A 20,617-nucleotide genomic window follows, 5' to 3' on the forward strand; every position below is an offset into this window, starting at 1 on the left:
ATGTTTTTGTTCTTGTTTTTGTTGTTGTTGTTGTTTTTTGTTGTTGTTGTAGTTTTACAAGAGACTTACTTTTGGGATATAGCAAAACTCCCATTGCCAGGGAGCAGAGAAAAGAATGTTAAACAGCAAATACGTTTGCCCCCTCCTTTCCTGTGTTTTATAATTGAAAACATTTGCATAAAAAAGAACCTTTGCTTTTTGTTTTTAAGAACTCATATGTTCATGTTCCATACATGACATGAAGACAATTTTTGTTATTTGTGACACAGTGTAATCGTTTCCAGGGCAACCAATTGTAATATTACAAACAGAACATCATGTGGCAAATCCAACCCTGGTGTTTTGCCATTGACTTTAAATGGCATCACACTAGGGATGATTTAGCCCTATAAATTCAAATGAAGAAGCAGCAGCAGTAGGAACAGATTAACTCATAAAAAACAGAGCCAGAGATCATCATGATAACTCAAAAATGACTGAGATACTCAACTCCCTTTCTGAATCTCCTCCTTCAAAATGAAAAACAAATGGGCAGGAAAGTTTAACAAAAGGACACGCAACTTGCTGGAGGCAAGTTCATCCAAAGTGTGTACACATGGTGGGAAAGAAAAATCTGGGAAGCAGCAATGGTGACAGACACCTAGTGCTGATCACAGACAGGAAATTAGACATGACTTTGCAACAGTATGCAGCTCCAAAAATAGCCAGAGCAAGCTGGGCTGTGTAAGCAAAGGCAGTACGTCATGGAGCAGAACATTATGATCTCTTTTTCTCATCATCTGATGCAGCTGCACAGAGAATACCATGTTCAGTTATGGCCACCACATTACCAGAAAGATATTGACAAAGTGAAAGGATAATGAGGGGGACTAGAGTGATTTCCTTGTGAGGAAAGATTAAAGAGAGTAAAGCATGTACAGGCTGGCTAAGCAGAGACATGATCTCAGTCTACAAATGTTGGGGGCATTAACACAAAGGAGGGAAAGAAATTATTTCAGTGACACACAGGTTTATAACAAAGTAGTAATTGAAGAAAATTAAGAAAGGGAAAATTTAGGAAAATTTCCCTTTGGGGCGATATATTATGCTGTGAAATAACGATGGAAGTTCCATCACTTGAGAATTTTAAAACTAGTCTGGACAAAATACTAGAAAATTAGTACCAGGAACAATTCTGCTTTAGCTGGGAGATGACCTTTTAATAAGGTTTTCCTAACTTTATCAGGCAATGCTGGTTATGTACTAAATTTCAGACAACCAAATAGACTTGGTTTGGTTTTTCACTTAAACTCAACATCATCTACTTATTGAGATACAGGGGTATCTTTATATCACATGTAAAGTTTATAGACAAAGATTCTTCCATAAGTATCCAAATGTCCCTCCCATGCATTGATTTGACTGGCAATTTGGAAAATGTCAGCACTCTAAGTGAGTGTACACAGTAATTAACTTTTCATACTGTTTATTTCTAAGTTGATGAACAGATATGTTACTTACCTGTCCTATTGCCCAGCTCTCTCCAAAAACCTGAGCATTTCTCACTTCCATGTTGTTTGATGTAGTCAGATCATTTGAAGTGTATTTATCAAAATTTCCACACAAACCTGCTAATTTACCCTAAAACATAAATTGAAATTTTTTAAACATCTTTTGATTGGTTTGTAGTTACAGTTTGATTACTGACAGTTGTCAAACATTTTTGGTTTTACTTCTTAAATAGTTTTGAGGGAGAAGAAACTAAATTAATGTTGCCTTGATATCAAGTTTACAGGGTGATTATAACCCTGACCCACACTTTGATGATACTTGAAGTGCCAATATATTTAGACCTCCAAACTAAAGGTTTTAAAAGCAGAAAATTATATTTTCATTTTTTATTCTATTTTCTGCTTCCCAGAACGTATCTTTACTTTCTGACTGAATAAAGGGACTAGGGTCTCTTCAAAACTCCCTCTAAAAGCTGACATTTGTACGATCCAAGTCAAAAACCAAAAGTTCTGGTACATTACCTCATACCATTGGAGCCTGACTAAATAATGATCATTAAGACCTTGTGCCTATATCCAAGTTAGCATAGCAAGGGCATTCATATTTACAGTTATGTGCAAGCCAGTCACCTGTAGCACTCTTAATATTGGGGCATGCGCTAGTAATGAATATATAAAGAAGAGGACTTATTGTTTCTGTTCAGTAATACAATCAAGATGATGGACGTTCAGACTCCAGAGTGCTTTGGGTTCATTCTAATAAACTGTTGTTTTTTTAGGTCCTACTATTGCAGGCCCTTTCTTGCTTGAGCGGAAGTCTCTGAGAAAGGTGTGTGTGAGGGGGAGAAGCGTGTGATGTATTGGTGTCCTTGTATGGGCACTATAACTCCTCTCGCTGAGGGAGCCCTTCAGAACCCCTTTCTGAGTGTGTGCATTCACGGTTGAAACTGAGGGTATGTCTACACTGCAGTCGGGGATGTGACTGCAGCATGTGTAGACAAAGCTGAGCTAGCTTTGATCTAGCCAGCTTGAACAACAAGAGCAGAATAGAACAGCACTGGCAGCAACGGGCTAGCTGCTTAAGTATACACCCAGGAAACTGGGTGGGCTGGTACAGCCGTCCTGCTGCAAATTCACTGCTATTGTTACTGGCGATAGCTAGATCAACGCTATATCTGGTTGGTCTACATGTGCAGAAGTCACACCTCTGACAGCAATTTAAACATACCCTGAGAGAACAGCTTGGTAAGCGCTCAGAGAGTGTCTCCTATTTCTTTTCTAGATCCTTTTCCTTGGTTGGGTTGTTTGCCCGTGTTTAGTTTAATCCCAAAATGTGAGTATGTAATATACTGAGCTGACTCTTCTACAACTGTATCATCTCAGTCTCTTCTTGCCTTAATTTGGGGCACACTAACTCCCGAATGTCACAGGAGTGCAGTTGAATGTATTGCCAGGGATGTCAATTAAAAACAAAGACAATACTGATTATTCCACAGAAGTCAGCAGTTGCAATTGGAGCACTGAAACCATCTGTGATAGTATGCTTGACAGTGTGCTTCGTGCTACTACCTGAAACATCTTTGAATTACAAAAATAACCTGACTGAAAACAGCTTTACTAATGTAACGCTCCTATGATTAGAAGACAAGCAAAGATATTGATATTATCACGACAAAAGGTTTCCCCTCCCCCTTCCCCCCCCCCCCCCCCCCCCCCCCCCCCCCCGCTCTCCTGCTGGTAATAGCTCACCTTAAGTGATCACTCTCCTTACAGTGTGTATGGTAACACCCATTGTTTCATGTTCTCTGTGTATATAAAATCTCCCCACTGTATTTTCCACTGAATGCATCCGATGAAGTGAGCTGTAGCTCACAAAAGCTTATGCTCAAATAAATTTGTTAGTCTCTAAGGTGCCACAAGTACTCCTTTTCTTTTTGCGAATACAGACTAACATGGCTGCTACTCTGAAACCTGTCAATATCTAGTGTAACCCTCACACTGTACGAGTACTTGTTATTCATTTCAACCCAGATTCTGACACACTTGCTTATGCCAAATAGTAATTTATTCCACAAGAACTCCTAATGAAATCACAATTTGGCCTGTATTTATTTTTCTCAATTTGAGATCATTTCATTATATTATTGCTTATGAGAGTTAAAGAATGACGGTGCTAGTTTGATCCAGGAATAGTGTAAGCAGCCAGCATTCAATTTTTTATTTGTTGCTGTAAATGTTGCTGTTACTTGACCTACAACACACCAGCTGAGATTCTTAGCAGAATGTTTTGGGCTGAATTCTGCTAAATTGTGTCAAGGTTTTAGATTATTGATAAATATACACCAAGAGTGAGACCACCAAAGTCATAGAACTTGTGACCACATAATGGCCTCAGCCATGAGGTTCATATCTGCGGGGGGTGAGGGGGGATATCCAAATTCAAGGAGTTTATATCCAATATTCTGCTTTGGATCCATCTTTGCTCTGTGATCTAAAACAGGTTTCAAAAGTGCCCAAAGATAAAATGTTAATTCAAGGCCCTGAATTCCAAGGTCTTCCCCATATTTCCACCCCACACTGTATTTCTTTCAGTATGAATGAACCTCTTTGTAATATAAAATACACTGTATACAATATCAAGTTTACAATTTGGTTCACCTTCCATCGAGGTCCAACTTTGACATGTATCGTTGTCTTCTTGTCCCACAGGACTGTAATTTCCTGTTCTGGAAAGTGTACCACTGTATAATATCCAGCCTTCCAAAGCTGATATGTTGGGTTTTTTTCTTGTCCCCTTGCGGTCCTCTGTCAGAAATGGATATTTGTGAAAGATCTACAACAGCAATTCTATAACGCATACAACCAAGACATACAGCCTAATAACTAGCCCAAAGAGTATTTTAAACTATAGCTTAACCCTAACATGTTATCGAGCAACAAGAGAGCATTGCCTCAGCTGTTTTGTTTCAAGAATTTTTATTTTATTTGTAGTTATTTTGGCTCAGATGTTGCCTTCCATCACAAAAGCACATGGACAGAAACAAACTAATTCAAAAACTCCTTGGCTCCATTGGAGGAGCAGCAGCAAAGCATTCTTCGCAGTGGGACCAATATGGGTGTGGAAGGAGAAAGGGAAAGGGGGCTGGAAAAAGCAGTGAAGAAATAGAATTTTCATGGGGACCCAAGCTACATCAAGCTTGGAAGTCTTTGATACTTTAGATTGAATGAGACTCAGTTTAATAAATTAAATTTGCATGTTTCAGATATGTACGTGAAAGGGTCATCCAAACAAGGAAAGAGAATAACTAACCTGTTTGTCAGAAGGTTCACTAAAATAAATCTCAGTGTCTCCAATAGAGATCAAAACGCTCTTTGAGCAAACAATGTCATTGTCAAAGCACTTCTTGTTTTGGGCAATTACAGATACATTTGAGTTGTCTTTACTCTGCAACATGAAGAAAAAATCATTTTATTTACAAATACAATTACATTTCACTTCAGCAGATAAATTCAAGCTTAAACATCTTAAACTGAAAAGCCATGTAAAGAGGTATCAATCAAAGAAAGGGATTTTAAATCCAGTACCATACCTTCTTTTGATTCAAAGCTTAGAGTTAAACACAAAGAACTGTTAAATGCATCTTCCAGTCATTTTATATTATTGAGGATTTTATTAACAATTTGAGGATTAGCCTAGACTAAAATTAGATTTTTAATTAAATAAGAGTTTGGTTTATATTTTAAAAATTGATTGTACACAGAAAAAAATCTATTTTAGCACAATATGGTAATCAAAGTCTAGTTATGTTATAAACAGCAATGAAAACGAATTTTTTAAAAGTATGCAGTCTGAGAACATGTTGCTATTGCATTTTCAGAAACAAGAAGTCTACCAACCATTTATCACGGATTGGTAGATAATCTCACTATTGCCCACCACAAACGTTCAAAATCATGACTCACATCCCAAAAAATCATGAGACTGGCTGAAAAATCGTAAGATTTTTAAATTATCGTATGTGTTTTTGTCCATCTTTTGATTTTAGAACTCCCTTTGCCCACACCCAGAGTATGCGGCAGAAAAGAAACTAGGTCTAGAAGTGATGAGAGAGGGTTATTCAGCCTCCATGGTGATTCAGTCCCCCACTACTGAAACTGCTAACAAGTGTGCTGATTAGAGCCACTGTTTTTGTTTGTCTGTTGTCCATATGACTTGAGGCCCATAAGTAAGGCTCAGATTTTCTCATGGTTATTTTTAGTAAAAGTCAGGGACAGGTCATGGGCAATAAACAAAAATTCACGAAAGCCTGACCTGTGACTTTGCTGCTGCAACTCCATGGTTTCTCCTGCCACCGTGGTGGCTGGGAGCTGCGGGGGTCCCCCCCCACACACACATGAGGCTGTCACCCGTTGCTGGAACCCTGAGGAGACTGTTGCCTGTCGCAGGAACCCTGCAGAGGGACCCTGAGGATGCTGTCGCCTGTCGCTGGAACCCTGCAGGGGGACCCTGAGGAGGCTGTCGCCCATGGCTTGAACCCTGCAGGGCCCGCTGGCTGCCAGCTCCAGTCCCATGGACCCAGGGGCTGAAGCAGAAAGTGTCATAGAGTCCTCTGGAAGTCACAGATTCTGTGACTTTCATGACCTCCATGACATAAACTGAGCCTTACCCATAAGTTATGTAGAGGCCACCAAACAGCCTTCAAACAGTGAAGGCTTGAGAGACCTGATTCTGATCTTGCTTACATCAGTGTAATTCAGGAGAAACTCCTGTAAAGTCAAACTGGTGTGAGATCACTTCTAGGCATATGCTCATTACAAGCCCGTGTTAGATATGAAACAGTAACCTGGAGATGACAAGCTCTATATCCCACCCCTGACTGAGTCACCCAGTCATACATCCTCCATTTGGACACTGTCTATTACAACTTCTTGAGGCCTCTTTTGTACATACAACTACCCTCATTTTTGCTCCCTTGAACATTCTCAGAAAATATGACTAACTTAATATGTTGTGATGCAGCAAAATCTCAGAAGACTCATCTGCTTTCATTGAAGTATTTTACTGTGTTAGCTGCTTGAGTTCAGACTAGATAAGAGACATGGGACTCAAGTAAAACATTACTAATGTGTACTAAGGATGGGGAAATTACTGAATTATGTAAATTAGTAAGTAAGCAAACAAAGTATGGATTCTTTACCCTTTCAAGACATTAAGGAGTTTTGCATCTGAAAGCCCTATCCCACAAACCCACATCCCTGCTGAGATCTTACACATTCAGATCTGTCACATAACAGACACCTACAATTCCTCCTCCCAGGCACTGGGGGAGGTGGGAGAGGGGATTCTGGTGCTGTTTTCAGGTAGCCTTTTTGCCTCTGCTTTGTTTTTGATCCCCCTTGCTGGTGTGCCAGCATGGAGCCCTTGGGAGGCAGAGACAGCATCTGAAAGGGAGGGGAATGGGACAGAATAGGGGGCTGATGGGACAGTTGGGGCCAGGAACAGGAAGGGGACAGAACTGAGGAAACTAATGGGGAGAGGCTAGGGCAGAGTGAGGGTAACTGACCCAGGGCCCCCACACCCCTAACAATCCTCCAGTCCCTACCCCTGGCCCCAACAACTCCCTCCCCAAGCTGCTCTTTCCATCTCATCCACTGACAACCACCCCCTCAGGCTGCTCTGGTTTTTCTCACCCCAATAATTCTCCAGGCTCTCTCCTCCCAACAGCCATGCACACCGTCCCCCTCCCACACTCTCTTTCACAGCAAGCTGTCCCAACAACCCAACTCCCTCTAATACCCTGGTGTCCTCTGGCTCCCCCCAGGTCCCTCTGGTTTCTGAGACGTGCAGGGGATAGATTCTGTTTTCCCCAAACACGCTTGCTCACTCTGCTCAGGAAATCTTAAGGGTGAATCAGTAGTTGCTTTTTCTCACCAGCGAGAAATATTGCCTGCGGGACTGCAGAGAACTTGGCAGCTATGGGAAGCAGTCTTGTAATCAATAAAAATAACAAGTGGCACAACTCAAAGTATCATTCTGATCTGAAAAGTTACTGTGTGGTGGGGGGATACAGGTTTTTGCTGCTCACTGGAAGACACTACACAGCCCCACATAACCCCCAGTCCCGTGGTGCCCTTAGGAAGAGACCCCACTGAGCCAGCTCACAGCTTGTGTGGTTTTGGGGTTAACTTCTAGCAAGAGTCTGCTCAGGGAAGCACTGCTAGCTTCTTGGTACCTAGGGGCAATGGGCTCTAATTAGGTTCAGGATCTTAAAGGCTATATCATCAATACAGAATTAACTCAAATTATCAAAAGTCGAGGTAACCCCTCTCAAGTTAACCTGGCTTGAGTGAGAGGAACCTCACTGCAAGATAACACTCAGGTGATGTTTTCACTGAAAACAGTGTGTGTGTGTGCGTGTGTGTGTGTGTGTGCGTGCGCGCACGCGAGCAGGCAGGTGCACAAACTTCCCAGTATGGGTAGACAAATCTGTGCTAGCTGGATTCCCACTAGTGCACTAAAAATAGCTGTGTGGGTGTTGTGGCTTTGGTGGAGACTCAAGCTAGCTACCAGAGCTCAGACCCAGAGGGTCAGGCTGCCACCCGAGCTGCAACATCCACCCTGTTATTTTTAGCATGCTAGCTCAAGCCCAGCTAGCACCAGTCTATCTGGGCTAGGAGGTACGTTCCTTGCTGCAGTGTTCAGTGTAGACATACCCTGAGAGGCCAGCCACACCGAGTCAAAGGCACCACCACACTAAAGGGTTTTTGCATATGAACAGGACTTGAGTTAGGAGAGACACAAGTTATAAAACGAGTTAACCCTGCAATGACAACAAGCCCAGTGAGGAACTGGATTACTCCCATGAGAAAGACAGCAGATTTGCTGACCAAAAGCCAGGACAAGGAGCCTTAATGACTCATAAGTACTTTCCTGTTTGTTGGTTTATATATTAGAGATCATTTATGGAAAGCTGCATGGCAGAAATGCAGCCAGAAGTGGCCAGTTTGTATTGTTTTGGTTAAAACAAAACTGAAATAAACCAGAAACCTCAGAAAGAACATTCTGTGTTTAAACCTAAGCCTCTTATGCATCTCTCCAGCCACTCAAACACTGACCTTGGCCCCCACTATAAAAATGCCCCTTGTGGGACTCCATGTTTATTGTGTCACAAAACTTTCAGTATCAGATTTGCTCAGTTAACAAATAAAGACTTTTTTCCTCTAATTGCCAGCCCTGCCACTCCTCCACAGATCTGAAAGTAGCTGGGTTCTTTCCTTCTCACACAGCACCTTGAGTTACACCTGTGTAGTCCCATGATCTGCAACGTCAGCAAACATGTGCCACCCTATTACTTTCAGGGGGTAAAGCACAGGCGCAACTGCAATTTAGTAAATAATTCTATGGATGATGCAAAAAAAAGAAAGGGGTCCAACTTAGACTGTAACCTCTTCAGCACACGAACCGTCTTTTTGTTCAGTGTTTAGCACAATGGGGTCCTAGTCTACGACTGGGGCTCTTAGGTGCTACAGTAATACAAATAATCAACAATTATTAATAATCAGACTCACTCTCAGTAACCTGCTATAAAAAACTACCTTTGTCACTGATGTTGGTAGATACGTCTGAGTATACACAGAGAGCAGATCTAGTGAATAACAAGGTGTCATTTTTACATAGTCACTTTCCAAAGCAGAGCTACTCTTTACCTTATTAGGTAAAATGTCCACAAAGAGGGATGTGCTACAATCTGCCATATGAAACCAGACAGATAGAAACTAGAAATAAAATGCTTTTCCCACTTCAAGAGAAACTAGGATCTTCCCACGTAAATTACCATATCCAGCCTGTTCCAACTTAATATCAGTTTCTTTGTGATAACATGGAGTTGCTAAGCAACATGGAAGGCAGAGTGTCATGGACCTGGGCACTCAGTCAAAAACTCATTGTCAGTCCTAACGTCTCAGAATGTTCTTTTGCTAGACTTCTCAACTGTACTGTATTCCATGCCTTTGAGATAGGAAAAATAAACTGCTACCACTTCCCAAATTTGTACTAATGCTTGGGAATGTTACATATTATTTCTGTCACAAATCTTCAGCTGCTATCAGTGCCAGCTAATGAGAACACGACGCTCATTTCAGAAAATCCAGCCCAATAAATGATGACTTGAAGTGAAGGTTGGTTTTGTTTTGTTTTGTTTTTTGGGGTGGGGGGGGGTGAGGAAATCATTAAAATCCATCTGCTTTAGAGCTACATGCTCAGATAACCAGGATTAGTGGGACACTCAGTAATTAACTGATTTAAAGGCATACCGTCTCTCCATCTTTTCCAGGTCCTAATATCTAGGCTTACACTCTGTATGATGCACCAGCATGCCCTCTGGTAGTACCACTGCACTCCCTACAGAATCTGGGGACAGACTGGAGATGGCACATGGTAAATCAAGTCCCATTTTACTTATTTTTGTCTGAGTTTACTACTTTTTTAATAATGATACTTGAAAGACAAAATATGGAGATTTGAAAATGTTGAAAACTGCACTTTTCTGCAAAAAAGTAGAACTTGTTTTACTCTTATCAGCTATCTCCAGGGGGATGCCACAAGCATAGTATGGACAAACTTAGCCATTTCCCTTTTTATATTTCATGAAAGCTCAGGCTTACTATTTGTTATTTATTGTGATGCGGTGCTCTAAAACCCCTCTGCAAGGCACCTAATGTTTAACTCCTGAAGCACTGTTGCTAATCTATTATTCGCAAAGACCTCAATTCTGCAAGATGCAGAGCATTCTGTCCCCAGTCCAGCAAAGCACTTAAGCATAAGCATTAAGGCCTATATACCTTTGTGTTTTCTATAAATACACACACACATTGTTTACTTTTAACTTCTTGCCTACCTGAAGCACAATGCTAATGGCCCCCAAAAGGCTTTGCAGGAGTTATGTGCATTGTTATTGGGAGTCACCAGATGGCACTGATACACACAGTCTCACAAGTTCTGAGAAATGGTTAAGAAGAGCTCAGAACTGGAGATGGGATGCATATTTATATGGAAGAAAAGGGGGTTCTCATCATGGAGGAGAGCACCAGAAAAGGAAAATGGAGAACAGAGCAGTGATATTGCTCACATTTCTACAAAAATTAACTCACTTCAGTAAAAAAACATTTTAAAAATAAATAACATTTGGAACTACTAACGTGCAAGCTAAATATCAACCAAACAATATGACACTTTTGTTACATTTCTCGTTTCCCACACACGCCTTTTACTCGCCATTTCCTATGTCTATATTAAGTCTAATTTTGTTTGTAAACTCCAGAAAGCACTGATTTAATCTGATAAATCTCTTTGGCACTGGCAGAATAATGAATGATAACATTATTGAGTAGAAGGGCAGGAGTGGAATGCAGAGTTTTTATTTTAGCACAAGTATGTGTAAAGTCCTAACAACTGGTTAGCGAATCTTACTCTATTGACAGTTCAGAGTGGTACTATGACAAGGGAATCTTTCCAGTTAATACGTTCCAAAGTTTATTTCTAAAAGAATGCTCTATTTTAATTAAATCAAAATTTCAAAACCAAAACAATGCAATCAGGTAAAAAGAAGTATAGCAGGGATTTTTTTTCTTCTTTTTTTCATATTTTAAGAAAAAGTATGCATAAAATCATTTAAACAGATTCTCCTTTGTTTCGTTATTTAATTTTGCCCTGCTTGTGTATCAGATTTGGCATTTGCTTAGGTTACATTACAACAATCCTTTTCTAATTAAAAATGTGATATTCCCTAGATTAAGGTTTTGGGAATGTGTGGGTATCTGTTACCAAGTGATACGATCCCCAGCAGTATAAATTATTTTGAGATACAGAAGGCATCTAAACAGCACAGTTACGGATGTACTGATTTATTGCATGTTTAAATATTTAAATTTTCATTTATATGGAAGCATGCAGTATTATAAAGTGTATGTGACATATTATTTTTGTTAATGGACCATAAATGTGGTTTTAGTATTAATAGCTACTTTTTAGAGGTAACTAATTTTCTTGCCACTGTGAAGATTTTGCTTTGTTCCTTAGTAAAGCAAAATGTAAGGTAAAAATGTAGAAATGAAGTTATGACAGCAAGTTACTTTTCCGAAGTAACATATAAGGTATTTCTGAGTACCACAGAACATTGTCAATGACTACAAGTCCTAGACTTCATTACAACTTTTATAACAAAAAAAGTTAAAATTGGATCATTCAGACTGCTATACTGTAACGTCTAGTTTCTATGCATTCAGAAAGGTAGGATCTGAGGAGTTTTTCTGACTCAGCCCATAACAAATTGAATTCAGAATTAAACATTTTCCTATATTGCTCCTACATTACTCATTCTTAGAGTCTCACCCACACAGTCAACCCTAAAGCAGCATCTCCAGGTGGCCCATAAAATGTGGCCAACACTAACATCATCAACCTGACTCACATGCTTAGAGTTCACATATGGTAAAGGGCTCTCAGCAGTGAAATGACAACACACACAGTGATCACTCTAAGACAGATGTGTACAAGGTTATTTTTATTTATGGCTGGGAGTGCTATATTAATGGTCTATGGAACCTGACACACCAGAAGCGAGCAGTATTATCAGAACTCCAACTAGCCATTTTTATGGTGGTCTTGCTCTTCAAAGAGGCAACAAATTAAAATGTAGATTAGGGATTGCCAAAGGACACCTGCATGCCCAATTATAACACCAAAAGCAAAAACCAATGGTGAAAAAGTTAACTTTCTTCAAGCTGTGTGGTCACTGCTGAATAGCAAGGACCCATCATTTGGTGCCAACCTGTCAATCACACCACACCTCCTCAATAACTCCAGTCTCATGGCAAGAAATGTTGCTCCAGCCATTGCTGGAAGCCCTCCATGCTAATCTGCACAAATTGAAAGCAATCTTTCCTTTGTTGGAGAACAAAAGTGATTCATTCACAGCATAATGTAATAGTCTGGAAAGCCAGATGGTGGAGACAGAAAGGCACGTAGAGGTAATTGAGTCTGAAATCATTGATCTGGAGAAAATGGAACAAGAGCTTAAGCCCCTTGCCAGCTGTAATTGAATCTTCTGCTCACCAAGAGGATGGAACAAGTGGAAAAACAGGTACAAGCCAAAGTTATCTGGGTATTGAGCTTCCCAGGTGAAGACTGCAAAGGAGAGGGACATCTCTATAGGCTTGGTTAATAAGAACCTAGCAGGACTTCCAAAAATTGATATAAAAGAGGAGCTTGACTCCCACTGACTTCATTGGGCTTTGAAGCAGGCTCTGAGTATTAACATAGAGCTTTCATTCAAGGACAGGCTGATCTTCAGGCTACACAGACCCTTCAAAATTCTTCCTTCATCATCAAATATTCATCAGCGGGGCATATGACCTCTCCTACATCACTGAATGTGGAACTCTGTTTCTCCAAAGAGGACAGCCTTGAAGGGCTGCAAAATGCCAACACACTGGCATTGTGCAGCCACTATTGAAGATGAGATTGAATTTCAGGAGTGAAAGCAGCTATAGAGGCAGTTATGAAATAATTAGATTAGGCCCTACATATATACCACACAAGTGGCCATTTTAACATAAATACAAAAGTACCAGGAAACAACCAGGAATGAAACAACTGAGGAACACGTAGTCTAGACAACCTCAGTTATTTTACAGTAGAAAAATAGCACTGGGTTTACTTTCCTATGCTTTTAGGGAAAGATCTTCTATTTAGCTATAACACTTGGCTGGCATGAATTCATCAAGATTCAGATCTGCAAAAAATGAGCAATTTACTTGATTTACGATAAAGTGAAAAAGATTAGTCGATCTGCACAGAATAGAGATTTTCTGCTTTGAAAGGATTTGTTAATTAAGGAAGATTTTAAATTGTTAGGGCTTAAAATAGACACGTTCTTTAAGAAGTCATACACAAGTGCAGTAACCTTTACGTGCACGAAATTCATAATGTTATATACTACATGAAACAAAATATCTTGAAAGATGTTACTAATTAATGAGAAATAATGACCTCCTTGATTTTAAAATAAAAAATTGCTCCATTCAATTCTTTCACATGTTTTTCTTACCCAACAGAGAATATGTTTTTGAAACTTTTATAGAAAGCCTTTTCATAGGCTGGTGTCATCTTAAACAAAAAGTTTTGATAATAATTACACTGATTCTGTGGTTTAAAATGTCCTAAGTAGCTGAAAGATTACATGTGTTTCCTTTTCCCCCCTCACAACACAAGCAGGTGCATCTTATTAAACTTTAACAGCAGGATATATTGATAATGTGTATAGTTTAAACACAGTGCATCAGATTCAGAAAGGCTAAATGCCAAGTCAAACAGCATCAGCCATTTAAGTGGACTGGCACAACTCACTATCCTATCAACTGAGAAAACAGCTACAGTAGATTCAGGATAAAACTCAAGAACTCAGCCTTGTGTCAGTAAAGAACACAGCAATAAGTATTTGATAGCAACAGTTCCCAGTATTGTATTCTAATGCCAGTTTATAAACTAGCAGGAGCAAAGTGACCTATTTCTCAGCAGAAAAAAAAAAGAGTTGTATAAGAGAAGGGACAAAATGATTACATAGTTTTTAAATATCAGACTATCCTTCTTTCCCTTTTACAGTGCACATGTTGCTCTTGGAATGACAAACACAGCGCCAGATTTTCTAATAAGTCAGTCTTGCCATTGGGTGCCCATAATGTGTACTCATGCTAAATGCATGTGCAGATCAGCTGTGCAAGTGTACAGCTAACCTATTTGAAATTCTGGTTCAGAATAGGCTGTTTAACCAGTCAAATTAATGTGTACATTTTAAAGTGGTGATTTTTTTTCTTGCAGAAAATGGGAAATGACTTTTTGGAAGGCTACCGTAATACAATAAAAAAGTACAGTAGAATCTCAAAGTTATGAACACCAGAGTTATGAACTGACCAGAAGTACTCAATCAGGTAGCAGCAGAGAGAATAAAACAAAATGCAGTACAGTACGGTTAAACATAAACTACTAAAAAAAATAAAGAGAAAATTAAAAAAAAAAAAGATTTGACAAGGTAAGGAAACCCTGTGCTTTTTTTCATTTAAATTCAAATGGTTAAAGCAACATTTTTCTTTAGCATAATAAAGTTTCAAAGTTGTATTAAGTCAACGTTCAGTTGCAAACTTTTGAAAGAACCACCATACTGTTTCGTTAAGTGTTACAAACATTTCTGAGTTACAAACAATCTCCATTCCCAAGGTGTTCATAACTCTGAGGTTCTACTGTAAACAGTTTCCATTCACTTCTTCCCCAAGAGCAACAAGTTAGAATTATCATTTGAAATTATTATATCAAATATCCTGTTGAATAAGCATAATGTTACTTTTTAGGGAACTACTTTGTAGTGGAGGTAGTGTGGACAAGTGGACAAAGCACAGACCTACCAGTCTGTAATACAGTAATTATGTGTGCGCAAATGAATGAACGTGCAGAATTAGAGGCTGGGTATTAGGAGAATGTGAAGTAAACAGGGTAAAGATTAAATAATAATAATTTTGCTTCTGGCCTTGCTTTTAGTTTAAATAGGCTAAATAAGCAAGTAAGAGTATGTATGTGAAAGCACAAGGCTGCACCCTCTCTTCTTCCCCCGCACCCCCAAGCCGGTAGCCTTGAAGATAAGTGGTTAATAGAACAAGGGGTTGCTATGGTAACCAAGCAGCTGGCAGGGAGGGGAGAGGAGGGTGTAAGGAGGAGACGCAAAGTCTGCAAAAGAGGAACCATGGCCAAAAGTAACACTGCTTTTTAGCCCTTCCATCAGGTACAAAAGAGGTGGTCTTATAGATCCCAGATTTAAGACTCCCCAGAACAGAACATGACCACATATTGGAAGGGGTGGTACCAGGGGAGGGGCACTACAAGTATAATTAAGTTTGCCAAGAAGAGGGGAAAAAGAAGAGGGAGCTCCATCGGCGTGCAGAGCTAGGGGTTAGGAGAAGAAGACAGTTCTATTGGCATATAGAAATATAGTTGGGGGAGGGGAAGTGGAAAACTTTATCGGCGTATAGAGATAGCCAAATGGGTATCAAGGGCTTTGGAATATGCTTGCTTGTTTAGCCCCAATATACCCATTGAATTGCCTGCAGACTGGACTCTGGACTGTTATTTTCTGGCGAACTGTGTCTGGGAACTGAGAGGAAGGAGAGAACCAGACCCCAGCCAACACTGGGTCCTGGCTGGATAAGCATGTGGACCACATGTTCACGCTCCCACAGGTAATATGCCAATCACACTGATATACATTACAAGCGATGTTTATTAAATATGATAGACAAAGTGTATACTTTAATATTCAGTTGGAGTATCTATACCACATATACTTCAGAGTTCCAGCTAAATCAACTGGATTTAATGAATAGGAAATAAAACAGTTTAACCTAATCCCCGGGACAAATATTTAAAGCAGAAACCACCCATCCTTTCAGTAGGAGACACACGGAAACTATCTGATAAATCACCATCATCATCATAATTATGGAACAAATCAGTTCTTCACTGCCTCTAAATATTTTATAGACAGAATTGAACAAATAGCAATGTTATCGATTCTAGCAATCATCATATAGCGCCTGGCTTGTAGTAAACAATCCTTCTGCAGGGGTGATGAAATCCTTCAGCACTTCAGTGCAACCCAAGGACCATGAACAAATTAGCTATTGTGAACCAGGCATATCTTAATTAAAAAAAAAAAAAAAAAGAGTTTGAAAGGCTTCTAGGTAGGCCTATCATTGCACCTGTCTCCAACACAACAAGGATAGTACTGATATCACAAATCTACATAGGCAGCATTTTCATCACTTGTGTCATCTCGTTCATTGGATGAAAGGACTACAGGCAATGTGCCATATGCCTTGATTATGTGACTGCCAACTTCATTCTTGAACTTTAGAACTCCATATGCTCCCAGTGGTTCATTTCCAAATTTTATTTATATATATAATATGAAGAAGAATGGCAGGTCAAACTGGACTGGACAATGTGAAGAATCAGCAAGATAGTCACAGCCTCCTGAAGGTAGAGAGGCTAGTAAAGATTAGGCTATATACCTATCTGGCTGGATGATTTACAGATTAAGAGATGGCTATTAATTTTCCAACTCACGCATGCCAAGATGGTATTACAAATAAGTTAACTACTATTTCTAGTTAGAAGATGCCCTGATGCATATCAGGAGTTTAGTTGAGAGTGATTTTGTTTTGGCTTTTGGGAAAAGAGGGTTGTGAATCATTATTTTGAATCGTACTTTGCAAACAGACATAAAAACTTCAGGCCATAGATCCCCAAAATGTAAGTTCACATTGTTCTTACTTTGATAATTTTGTTTTATTTCACACAGTTATGGGTATTTTGTAAAGTTTCTATGAAATGTTATTTTGAATAATAATGACTGAGAAGCTGGGCTTTTTATCAGAGAGTTAGAAGAACTAGGTCACTTGCTGGCATAGTAAGAATATTCTTTTATAGGACATTACTGGAATTCCAAAAACAGATTCTCACTTCTAACCACCACCATCAGCACCAACCAAGAAGAAGAAATAATTAGTGTTTTTTTAATAACAGGAGGATACATTTAGAAATGTCAGTAATGGTATTTTTACACAAAATAGGCAAGTAACATAAATATTTGCTATTAGGAACATTAGTATATAGTTGCCAGCCAATCATAATAAAGGAATTTGTGGCTTTTTTGTTAAATCAGCACACTTGAGTTTAATTAGACACATGCATTCAGGGTCTAATCCAGATCCCATTGGAGTCAATGGAAAGACTTCAACTGATTTGGGCATTGTGGATCAGGCCCCTAGAAACTATGCCAACCAAGTGTATTTTATAAATGAACATGTGATATAAAACAAATAAAACAAACAAACAAACGCAAAAGCTGTATCTAGCTGCACAGTAGTTTCCATGCTAGCTGCTCTTACGAGAAAACAGTCTCTGGGTATGATTACACTGCAATTAGACACCCATGGCTGGCCCGTGCCAGCTGACTCAGGCTTGGGTTCTGGGAGCTCAGGCTAAGAGGCTGTTTAATTGCAGAGTAGACATTCAAGCTCAGGCTGCAGCCCATGCTCTGGGACTCTCCCATCTCCCAGGGTCCTAAAGCCAGGGGTCCACCCCAAACCTGAACATCTAAACCACAATGAAACAGCCCTTCAGCCCAAGCCCGAGTCAGCTAGCATGGGCCAGCTGCAGGTGTCTAATTGCAATGCAGACATACCCTGTGAGAGCAATACAGCTGTCATTTTGAAATTACATTGTCACTTTTTATTGTTTTCTGAGTCACAGAGGATATAGTGCAAAGCAATTACCCATATAGTTAGTTTAGAACAGTGGTTCTCTCAATCCGGGGCCCAGCTGTGTGCTAAAAAAAATTCAAAATTTGCCACTCTGATCTGAAAGGGGGCAGGGCTGGCTAAGGGGAAGATAGTGTCTTACAGCCTGCTGGAGTGTTCCTGCCAGCAGGGAAGCTGGTGAGTGCTGCAGAGGGGCAGGGTGTGGGAGAGTGGGGTCTCTGGGCAGGTGTGTGGGGAGGGAGAGCACTCTGGGCAGTGAGGGGGGATGGGGCACTGGGAACTGGAGGTTTGTGGGGGTACTACAGTACCCCCAGGTTTTAGGCTGACAGGCCCCACACAGCGAGGTATGGGGTCTGGCTGCCCAAACCTGCGCTGTGAGGGTGTGGCGTCCGGCTGCCCGGCCCCGTGCCCAGGGCTCCGCTCCTGGCCCCACTCTGTGGAGGGGTCTCTGAGCAGGGGGGGCTGGGCATAGGGGACTGTGGGGCACTTTTATGGGGGTGCTGTGGTTCTCAACCTGCAGCCCACAATGATAAATAGGTTAAGAACCACTGGTTTAGAACAAGCTAGCTAGATGCAGTTCTAGCTAGATGCAAATAATGGTTAGCCAATCTTAACCTGTTCCTATGCCCTGCTTTTGTTTTAAGGCTGACAACTTACTCAGCAAGGTTGAGTACAGAAAATAAAGACCACCTTTGCTACAAAGAGCTTAAATCTGAAAGATATAGACGGAGGAGCACAATGGGAACTCCAGTTGTGGGGATGGCTTGATGAGGGTGGTCTCTACACATCTCCTTGATTTGTTTTCCCTTATCATGGCAGGGCAGAGACAGGTCCAGTCTTTTATTTGTCCTTAGAGCACCTATGTATACTTTGGCCACTATATAAAAAAAAATCACCATCATCATATTCAAAATAATGCTAGCACAAAAAGCCATTTATAGGATAGTTCTTTATAGATTTCCCCCCAAAGTTCCCTTACATCTCTGTTGCATGCTATTTATTAAAGGCTCTTTCTAAATAACAACTATTGGTATTGAAAAAATGTAGAGGCTCCCTTTGCAAGTCCAGTTCTCTATTTTTTATTTATTTTTTTTTTAAAACACAGGAGTGCGCCTATGGAATATAAAAACAATGTGTGAACAAATTCTCCTACCTTCACTAAATAAGCTTGGCAGTCACTGACGTAATCATATTCCAACCCATCAAAAGTATAATAATGTCGATCCCCGTAAACCGTACACACAGCAGGACAAGGATAACTGGTGCATGTGAATATCCCTCGTCGACAAACACTGTGAGGAAAAGGCAATATAGTCCATAATGTCTCATAGAAAGGCTATTTTCCTTTCAAACCCTTATTTTTCAAAGAAGTTTTCTTAGTCTCGTTATTTTGACTTGTGGAAAAAAAAACAAGGAAGGGGGAAACTTGCATGGCCGTGTTAACCCAGAGTTGTGCTGCATGCTGCCCCAGAATTGTAGGCTTGCCAGCGTTGCAGAAGTGGCAAAAGGGTGGCCTTAAACCACATATTTGATAAAGATGTGCAGAAAATGAACATGAACGCCCTACCGATTCCATGACATGTAAGAGCATTCCTACCTCCTCCTCAGGATGCACCGGCAACATGGATAACTCCAGCACCGTGATACCACTCTACAATGCCTAAGCCAGATTCTTAGAACACTAAGAACTTTCTGTTCATGATTCATTTTGATACATTTTTGAGACAGGACCTACATTTGTTCAATACACAGAACTCTCCTATTACTATCAATGGATTTTCTTGTGTCAAACGAGCCCCAAAGTTGCTTACATTTGGAGGGCCAAATTTTGCTGTCAGTTACATGAAGTGACTTAAATGGAGTTGCCTGTTGTAAATGACAGCAAAAAAATCCAGAGCCTCTGCTTATGCATGTGTAATTAATTTTCTGCGCTCATACAATTTGCTAGTAATATTTTCACACAGTCACTAATTTGTGATGGGACTGGAACACATGACTTATGAGGAGAGGCTGAGGGAACGGGGATTGTTTAGTCTGCGGAAGAGAAGAATGAGGGGGGATTTGATAGCTGCTTTCAACTACCTGAAAGGGGGTTCCAAAGAGGATGGATCTAGATTGTTCTTAGTGGTAGCAGATGACAGAACGGGGAGTAATGGTCTCAAGTTGGGAGGTTTAGGTTGGATATTAGGAAAAACTTTTTCACTAGGAGGGTGGTGAAACACTGGAATGCGTTACCTAGGGAGGTGGTGGAATCTTCTTCCTTAGAAGTTTTTAAGGTCAGGCTTGACAAAGCCCTGGCTGGGATGGTTTAGTTGGGGATTGGTCCTGCTTTGAGCAGGGGGTTGGACTAGAAGACCTCCTGAGGTCCCTTCCAACCCTGATATTCTATGATTCTATGTGTATGCAAGCTGACTACAAAGCAAGGGCAAACAGGTTGTGTTCCTCAGTTATATTTTTTTCCACATGTGAGTTGGGGCATACAAAGTTATGTGTGTGCCAATGAAGGCCAGGTGGGAGATCTGTGAAAGGAATCCATGTGCTATATTTCCAATTTTAAAAATATTTTAAAGCTGTTTAGCTGTTCTATTTCCTTTAATTTTTTGTGAACCATTTTTTTTTCTTTCATGGTCTTGACTAGTAGACAGATTCTGGTATCCTCACTCATACTATGTAGTACCTTGCCCTGCACATAGCCCCAAGCCTTATTGGAGGATAGCATATAAGCTCATCCTAACTGTATACTGAGCTACCAAACGACC

General features: G+C 40.3%; 1 protein-coding gene across 1 annotated transcript in view; it reads right to left on the reverse strand.

The window, feature by feature from the left end:
- Positions 1-20,617, reverse strand: part of OTOGL (otogelin like) — a gene marked incomplete at its 5' end in the record, with an annotated part of 127,984 nt that overhangs the window by 67,038 nt on the left and 40,329 nt on the right. The window contains 4 exons of the mRNA XM_043546990.1: positions 1,501-1,620; positions 4,149-4,295; positions 4,801-4,935; positions 19,012-19,150. Of these exons, the coding sequence (XP_043402925.1) occupies positions 1,501-1,620; positions 4,149-4,295; positions 4,801-4,935; positions 19,012-19,150 (541 nt within the window). The remainder of the gene's footprint in view (positions 1-1,500; positions 1,621-4,148; positions 4,296-4,800; positions 4,936-19,011; positions 19,151-20,617) is intronic.

This window comes from Chelonia mydas, chromosome 1 (genome assembly GCF_015237465.2).
Source record: "Chelonia mydas isolate rCheMyd1 chromosome 1, rCheMyd1.pri.v2, whole genome shotgun sequence".
Classification (NCBI taxonomy): domain Eukaryota; kingdom Metazoa; phylum Chordata; order Testudines; family Cheloniidae; genus Chelonia; species Chelonia mydas.